The sequence below is a fragment of the Nicotiana sylvestris genome, chromosome 9 (genome assembly GCF_000393655.2).
Source record: "Nicotiana sylvestris chromosome 9, ASM39365v2, whole genome shotgun sequence".
Taxonomy (NCBI): domain Eukaryota; kingdom Viridiplantae; phylum Streptophyta; class Magnoliopsida; order Solanales; family Solanaceae; genus Nicotiana; species Nicotiana sylvestris.
This window is the reverse complement of record NC_091065.1, coordinates 5,294,896-5,304,260: the sequence shown is the minus strand read 5'-3', so window position 1 is coordinate 5,304,260 and position 9,365 is coordinate 5,294,896. Positions and strand designations below refer to the sequence as shown.

Genomic DNA, 9,365 nt, shown 5'->3' with positions numbered 1-9,365 from the left:
ATTCAATCGGGGGATCGAATTGATTATAGAAACATGAGTTTAATTAGTCGATTTATTAGTGAACAAGGAAAAATATTATCAAGACGAGTGAATAGATTGACCTTGAAACAACAACGATTAATTACTCTTGCTATAAAACAAGCTCGTATTTTATCTTTGTTACCCTTTCTCAATAATGAGAAACAATTTGAAAGAACCGAGTCGACCGCTAGAACTACTGGTTTTAAAGCCCGAAATAAATAGGCTTACTTTTTCTTCACTTGAATCATAATTACAAGAATCTAGATTTGAGTATCGTGTCGTAAGAAAAAAAATGAATCGGAAAAAAAGATTTCTTTTTTTATTGAATTGAACGTGTTCATTCATTTTGACTACTTTAGCATATTTTCTCATAGAAATTTCTACTCTACCTTCCCGGAGTTCATTCTCCGGGGAACTCCATTTAAATTATTCTGGTGGATTCTTTCCAATCTACTTCCTTTATGATTTCGTTCGAAATCATATAAAGACAATTCCTATTTGATATAGCTATTTGTGCAAGTATTTTACGGTTAAGAAGCAACTGTCTCTTGTACAGATCGTGTATTAATCTACTATAACTATAGGATACTCCCCTTTCGCGAATTACTGCGTTTATCCCAACGCCACCCAATAATTATTGCCATCTTCAATCTTTTTACAGAACCCGAAACAAAAATACAAAAACCCTAACAAAATTTCTTCACAATCTTCCCAAATTTTACCCTCACAATTCCGATTAATTCCCTCCAACTCCTTTTCCTTTTCCCTCCCATGAACTTCCCCTTTCACAAACCCTAAAACCCCAAAAAATCCCCAATTCACACAATGTCGGAGCAGCCAATAATCACTCACGTCTCCGATACAAGTCCATTGAACCGGCCGACGAGCTCCCGATCCGTGACAGAAACTGTAAACGGTTCGCACCGGTTCGTGATCCAGGGGTATTCGTTGGCGAAAGGAATGGGAGTGGGAAAACACATCGCAAGTGATAATTTCACCGTCGGAGGTCATCAGTGGGCGATTTACTTCTATCCGGATGGGAAAAATCCCGAGGATACTTCGACGTACGTGTCGGTTTTTATTGCGCTTGCAAGTGAAGGAACGGATGTTAGGGCTTTGTTTGAGTTGACGCTTGTTGATCAGAGTGGTAAAGGGAAGCATAAGGTTCATAGTCATTTTGATCGGTCGCTTGAGAGTGGGCCTTATACATTGAAATACCGCGGCAGCATGTGGTAATTTTCTTTAACTCCGATAGTTTAGTTTTATTTCGAGGGCGAACCTCGGTACAATGTTTAAAAATTTGAAGCAATTTGTCATTTCTTATGTAATTTGGGTTGAATTTGAAGTTTTCATGCTTTATTGCTGTGTTAGTTGTTTCGTTCTTTTGGTTTATGTCAAAGATTGCTTTTGCAACTGCTATTTATGAGCATTCTGGAAAGTATTAATTACCACTTTAACTCCTGTAATTTAGTTTTAGTTTGAGGGCGAGCCTTCGGGCTATGGTAAATTGGCAGTTGCAAAAAAGGCTACTAGCTGATTTCTGTCTATCTGCCTACGCCTGCCTTGATAGGACAATTACCCGATATTTGTGCTGGTGGGAGATAGCGTGTACCCGGTGGAATAGTCGAGGTGTGTGTAAGCTAGTTTGAACTTAAAAGAAAGAAGAAAAATTGGCAGCATGTTGTGATTTCTTTAACTTATTTAGTTTAGCTTTAAGCATTGAACAAGTTTTCATGCGTTATTGTTGAGTTTACCTGTGTCATTCTATCGATTTATGCAAAAGGCTGAAATTTGTACTGTTGCAAGTGCTATTTATAAGCGTTGTGGAAAGTTTTAAGTCAACTTGTGTTAGTTGGAATTTTGTTCAATCAGTAAGTACGCCTCTATCCTTCTAGCATCTATCCAAAATGATCAAATTCTGCGTTATGTGAAGTTGCATGAGAAATTAGTTGGGATAGGCTATAATTTTGTTTCATTCGGCTTTATTCAGGGTTCAGTATTAAGAGGACCAAGTATAGTTAGATAATTTTATGCTGACTGTCTATCTACTGTAACTCTCCTTTTTATAGCGAGCTTCAGAACAGGCTATGCTTTGGCAAGCTTCCATATGCGGTGTTCGATTGAATTTTTTAAAAGTCAGGAAAATTTGTGTTTAAGTATTAGATGCATTTCTGTAATTTCATGGTGGACACTGATAATGTGTGCAGACTTTCTGTTGTAAGTAAAGCTGAGCACGTTAGTTTGTTTTTGCTTTTCTCTGTCTGAGAGGAAATTGCAATTATCTTGATAAGTAACAGTATGATTTTACTGGATATGTCTAGCCAAAATGTGGGTGATGGGCAGAATTTGAGGACCCGGTGCATATTTAATTCTGACATGAAGACATTATGGGGTTGGAAAGGGAAGAGCTGTAAGGCTAATAGAACTTTATTATGATTTGAAACTTCTTTTTCTTCCTTTAAATATTATATAACAAGTTCTGCTTAGTTATATAATTGGAATACAACCTTACCTTAATGTTTAAGCAGCATGTTGGATGCTTCGTTTGATATACCGATTTGATCTGAGCTCTTGGAAGACTGGTATGATTCAATTTAACATTTTGTTCGTTCGGGTTTATTGTGTCGTGGCTCTATAATTTGGATTGATTTCATTTTATCTAGTTCACTTGTACTGGATTTACGGAGCCTGCTTATATACAACATTATTCGGACTATTTGTAGATGGAGCTTCGATAACAGTTAGGTCTAGAGGGAAGTTGTGAGCATTACATTCATGCATAACTTCCATACCAAGGTTTTTCTATTCCAAGGCGGGAAGTTTCATTTTCCCCATAGACCTATTTGCATAATTCAATTAAAAAATTAAAAAATTCTATATTTCCATTGTATTTCCTAATTTAATTGAGCTGCTTCATCGTCTGTTATTTCCAAGCTATACATGACTGGTTAAAGGATGAAAAACAAGGACTAGAAGAGAAAGGAGCAGTTGGGGCAAAAACCTTGATATGGGTACTACACTAATCAGTAACAATGAGATGCATGTTGTGCTCTAGTGCTCTCTGTGTTTCCCTTAGGCATATAAAACATTCATTTAACAATATCCAACAAGATAAGTTGGTTTTATTTTAATTTTCTGTTCATGTTTTTATCGTCTTGTTCAATTTTTATTGTCCTTATAAACACACACACACACATATATATATGATTGTATTACCAATATATGTTTATACTCTTATTGTGGTGTGGTGTAAATGTTTGTGGGATGAATCACATATGTGTTGATAGGAGGGCCACATTAGCAGTGAAAGTTGAAACGTCAGTTACTATAATTAATAATAATTGTGAAAACATCAACAACAACAACAACGAACCCAATGTTATCTCACAAGTGGGGTATGGGGAGGATAGTGTGAACGCAGACCTTACCCCTATCTTGTGAAGGATTAATTGTAAAGACATAGTTTAATAAATAAAAGTATCTCCTCTTAAAAGCTTATGTTTTTACATGAAATGTTTCGCGCATCAACATGGTAAGCGCGTTCATTCTCGTAAGTGCATATCAAGTCCACATTTGAACTCCAAAATTCGACTTACACGTGTGGGGAGATGTTGATATGTATACAACCCCCACATTGGTTGTAAAGGGCATCCAAAATGTTCTATAAGGGTCTTGTGTTACTTCATCCATTGTCATATATTAAATAAGCAAAAAGAATCTGACTCATAAGTGAGAGAGTGTTTGAAGGGTCAACTAGAGACACTCTCACAAACTTGATGTTTTTGATGATGCGGGTTCTCTTCTTATTAGAATGTCTCACATTGGTTCCAAGAATGAGTCATTGTCTTCTTATATGGTCTTCGACAATCCGTCTTTTCTTCGGCAATCCTTCGTATATGGTCTTCTTAGAATGTTTCACATTGGTTGGGTAATATAATTTTATTGATGTTAGTCTTCGGTAATGCTAATTTTATGAGCTAGCTTTTTGGGTTAAATTAGGCCCAATGTCCATATTTTTTTTTAATATGGTATAACAGCTAGACCCATTCCAATTCTTAGTTTACCCAATTTGGGTCCCCATTTTACATATTTCATGCTCTAAATGTCTAGGCCTAGGTTTGTTGGGGGTTGTTAGAATGTCCCACATTGGTTGACGAAATGGGATGTCTCCTTAGACAATCCTCATTTCACGAGCTAACTTTTGAAGTTGAGTTAGTCCTATTTTTTAACTCAGCTCAAGGTGAACAGCCTTTTAAAGTAATTTGGATAAAGTGATCTGCTCAAGTATTTAACTGTTTTGATACATCATGAGGGTCTTTTCTGTTACCAAAGTTGCCCTATGCATGTAGTAGTTGATGCTTGCTGAGCACTGGCTACATAAATTGAGAAATATTACATGAGCCATATGTATAATGTTATATAACAGTAAAAAAAATATAATATAACAGTCGCTTGGATAATTGATACAAGAAGAAATGAATGGGAGGTAGAATGCTTGAATGTAGTCAAACCTGATCATCAAGGTGCACAGCACTAATTATCCTCTATATAATAAATCAAGACGTTGGCAGTTATCAAAATTTTGAGACATCTTATTTAGTCAGACATTATTTGTGGGCGATATTTGGTACTTGCTAACAAGTGGTGCATCTCCTTGATGGCACATGCTCTATTGTTAGGTTTTTTCCTTTCTTGAATTTTTTGATTCCTTGTCATGGCATTAATGTGAAAAAAAAAATACAAACTAGAACTAGTATCTAGGAGACCGTAATGGAACTTTATTTTTCCTTTTACTTTAAGCTTGATATGGTCTTTTACAACTGAAGATAAAAAAATTTATACTTGTTTATCTGTGTGGTATGCAGGGGCTACAAACGTTTCTTTAGACGAGCGATGCTTGAAACTTCAGATTTTCTCAAGGATGACTGTTTGAAAATCAATTGCACTGTTGGAGTTGTTCGATCTACGATTGACTGTTCGAGCTTACATCCAATCCAGGTTCCAGATTCTGATATTGGATCACACTTTGGCATGCTATTGGAAAATATGGAAGGCTCTGATGTTGTTTTCAGTGTGGCTGATGAAAAATTTCATGCCCATAAGCTGGTATTGGCTGCTCGTTCTTCTGTATTCCGCACTGAATTTTTTGATGAACTGGAGGGTGATAAGCAGGAGATTGTTGTCGCCGATATGGAACCCACTGTCTTCAAAGTGAGCATCAACATCTTTTTCTTTTTTTACTTATTTTAATCAATTTATTTTAAATTAGGTTTTCTTGTGCTGTCGAAGTAGACGATATTTTTCATTGCTTCAGATAGTGGCATTTTTTTCCATCTCTCTTGCTGTATTTGTTTCTCCAAAGTAACTTTTGTTTTTTTGGCAGAAAAGATTAAAATTCTCTTGAACAAAAAAATGAGATTCTCGCTCTCGCCTTCTTTGATATATCCTATTCTTGTGGCATGAAACAGGCTATGTTGCACTTCATATACAGAGATTCTCTTGTAGAAGAAGAGTTAGAAGATACTAGTTCTTCTTCTATTCCTTCTGTGACTGATACATTGACAGCAAAACTGCTAGCAGCAGCCGATCGGTATGATTTAACAAGACTCAGGCGGGTGTGTGAATCTCATCTTTGCAAAGATATTTCCGTGAACTCTGTTTCCAGAACTCTTGCTTTAGCTGATTGTTACCATGCCACAGAACTCAAAGCAGTCTGCCTTAGATTTGCTGCTGAAAATCTTGCAGGTATGAGAGATGTTATTTGTTGCAACTTGTCCATACACTACAGTGACTTCTGCAGAGTGTCCTGAACTGCTTAACTGAAACTTGTGCATTTTTCCTTGTCTTGGATTGAAACAAAATGAAAATTAATAATTGTTTAGCAAGAACCTTGTATATGTGGCCTTGTCCTTGGTGTTTTCTTTTTTGGGGGCGGTGGGCGGTAGGTTGTTTGTCATCTTTTTTGCTCCTTTGGAGCAGCTGTGAAGTAAAGTAGACTTTTAGGCTTGTAGCATGTTCAGAGTATCTATTGAATCTATCTTTGTCTGTATAGTTAACCATTTTCCATGTCCGTCCTTTTGCTGAATGTCTTGCCTCTTCTCTTCTCCAAAACATGTTTAGTAGGAGTTATGCTTCTTTACTGAAGCTGTCAATATATTTTATGTCTGATAGGACATAAACTGAGCAAAGAAGATAAGTCTTTCTTCTTTTGCTGGGAATACTCTCCTTTTTCTTTTTTTATTCTCATGGAAAATACTGAAAATCCAAAAGTGCAGCCCTCAGGGGGGTTAAGAGTGTTCTGCTCCGAACTTTACCAAATTGAAGCTGCTTTTGATATCTTAAACCACGACAATAAACAGAGCAGATGCCTCATTCCCAGCTACTTGGGTTGGTTATATGCATGCTAACTATCCACCTCGCTCTATTTGGACCCATTTCATTCCTATGTTCATTAACTTGGGATTCTCTCCCACTAGTGTTTCTCTAGAGATATTTTTATCAAGGAGTTAGACTTTGGTATAAAGGACTTCTTTCTATAAGTATTCCTCTGTCTTTACCTCTTTGGTTTTCTTCACTGCCTCCCTTTTTCTTACAAACACAAAGAAGCTGCATGTCATCCTAGGCCATATATCTGATCAGTACCTCTAAGACAATGTAACAAGCCCATAATAAAAAAGTATCTATAATCTCCGACCTATTCACTTCTTTTTTTATGACGGTGGTGCCCGGGCCAGCTTGCGCGCACTTCGACTAATTCCACGGGGTACCTTCTACCTCCCACCAACACAAGTACGGGTAACTCTGTTCACCAAGGCTTGTACAGATAGGGTGAAATCACCTAGTATTTTTGCCTCCGCCGTAACTTGAACCTGAGAACTCATGTTTCTCAACCCACTTAACCATTATCCATTTTCTATGAGATCTAGAAATCCAGAGATGGGAAGCAATGGATCACTATCCTGACCTGGTGAAGGATGGAAAATTGTTGTAACTGGTGCTTGTGAATTTGGCATGGACATCTTTGCCACTGATGTTATTGATGCCGAATTCAATTCCCTTGAACACAAGTTCGCCTGACGGTGACTTCAACAGAACGTCTATGGATCCATTAATCTCCTTTTGTTGCACCAGCAAGGCTACATGCAACCATGCACCTCAAGTCTTAAGCCACACACCACACAGCACCAAAAGAAGTCTGATTTAACTGTCAAACTCCAATTTCCATTGTTCTGTCTGATAGCTTGCTTTTTCTTCTAGAGCTGTTAATGGATGCATCATGGAATCCACTCAAGTGAAAATGAATTCCTACTTTGGAATTCAAATGAGTTTTCTGCATATGAACATAAAATTACAATAAGATTTTCTCTGAAGTGAAAGAAGTATTGTACTTAGCCATGCCGCTGTAAACTCTTAAAACAGAAAGCGTCTATACTTAGTGACAGTCTGCTATTAACTTAATCACACTTTGATTTTATTTGACTATGAGGGACAAACTTGAAGAATTAGATCCTATGAAGCTCTGTCTACCATACACATGTTTCGATTATTAGATGACTGCAATATATGTGTCAAGTAGTCCCCTTTTTTGGTGCTCATATTTGGTTTGTAACGGTGTATGCCTCTTTTGAAGATTCTAACTTCAGAAATTACATGAGTAAATTGAAAAGTGATCTAAAATGGTATGAGAAATGTTTTCTTCCTGGAATTAAATGAAAAAATGTTTCTCACTAGTGAGTGCTCTCAGATGGAATATTTATTCTGAAATGGCTATTAATTTATAGTGACTGATATACATGTATGTATTTGGTAGTTGTGTCAGTTGTGATGCTGTAAATGGGTGTACTATAAAGTTAACCCCGCGTAAAGTAGATTCCAATTAATGAAATTTAACTACCTTTCTGGAAAGAGACAGAAAATTATGTACTTCCCTAGAAGTTGAAAAAAATTCTTTTACCACCAAAGAGGCTCTAACTCCCACGTCCTAAATTTTGGAATTCACCAAGTTAGGGCATTTCAAATGTGTGTCAAAGACACAAGAAAAAATTACAGACCTATGTGACTTTTCATTTTTCTGGTATTGTGTGCTTTTGGTAGGGACCATTTATTGCTGAAATTGATTGAGAATTTGGGTTTGGTGAATAAACTGAAAATGATGAAGAGAATGAGATAATTTGCTGAAATTGTAAACACGTTCTATCAAATGGGAAGAAGTCTCACTAAGTCATGTTACCAAGTGAGATACTGCTATAGAACTGATCCAAAAGGTAAAAAAATAACATAGTGCTATAGCCCCCACGACTATGGTCTAGTGGTAAGAGCGTGGCGCGTGTTGTGTGGGTTAGTCGCATACTTCACATACTCAAAGGTTCAAACCCTGTTGCAAACTAAAACCTAGTCTTTAATTGGAGAAGAGTGGAGGAGCCGGCTCATTATCCATCGAGTTTCGAACCATACGCGACTAGCCCTCGGGGATTTCTCAATTATCAAAAACAAAAGAGACATTGCACATATCCCTTTGGATGTCCAAATGTCTCGAGCATTTTGTTTGATGAGTTGCTGCTCCATTCGGGAGTTTGGCTTCGGCTTCTTTAACTAGCAGCAGAGTGCATTTTGGGACCTTTCTATGTTAAAAACTATGATAGACATGGAAATCTGCAGGTGTTTTTTTGTATGCTTGCTTTGCATTGTAGCGTTCTCTCATCTATTAGTTGGCATGTTTTCGCAGCTGTCATGCAATCGGATGGATTTGAATACCTTAAAGAAAACTGCCCCTCTCTTCAGTCAGAGCTTCTTAAAACCGTTGCTGGTTGTGATGATGATTGTAGCAGTGGAGGTGGAAAGTCTAGAAGCGTTTGGGCCCAGCTTTCAGACGGTGGTGATACCAATGGCAGGAGGGTAAGGCAACGGACCTGATTTTAGGTAGAAAACCCCGATGTTGTTCTGTATATTGGAGGACAGTGTTTGAAAATGTTGATAGGAAGGTAAAATTGTACCATAGTTTCTGAAATATCGATGATTAGTCTGTTTGTAATACCAGTATCCTGGAAGTTGCTGCGTACTGAGTTTTTTTACCTTCAAACTGACACCAAGTTGGGTTGTCAGTAGGCTATTCAGGGTAAGACTTGATCCAGAAAGCCATTACCTTTGCTTTTGCCAATATAACCTTGTAACTTTCCCCTAATCGGAGGATACTGTTGTTTGTAATTCACACGTGCTGCTCTGTAGAAAAAGGATGCTGTCTTTTGAATTTTTATTGCATATTGTCTAAGCTGGCAACGGACCGTTGCTCGGGAATTTTGTAAAACTCTTTCATAGTTTGAAAATTTTACTGGTTGTGTTCTTTA

At 37.2% G+C, this 9,365-nt stretch overlaps 1 protein-coding gene across 1 annotated transcript; it reads left to right on the top strand.

The window, feature by feature from the left end:
* Window positions 1–644: 644 nt before the first annotated feature.
* On the top strand, window positions 645–9,365 carry LOC104214196 (BTB/POZ and MATH domain-containing protein 4-like). The gene is made up of 4 exons (XM_009763840.2): window positions 645–1,253; window positions 4,887–5,232; window positions 5,490–5,766; window positions 8,747–9,365. Exons 1-4 carry the CDS (start codon window positions 847–849, stop codon window positions 8,932–8,934), a joined length of 1,218 nt encoding a protein of 405 aa, XP_009762142.1. The 5' UTR covers window positions 645–846; the 3' UTR covers window positions 8,935–9,365.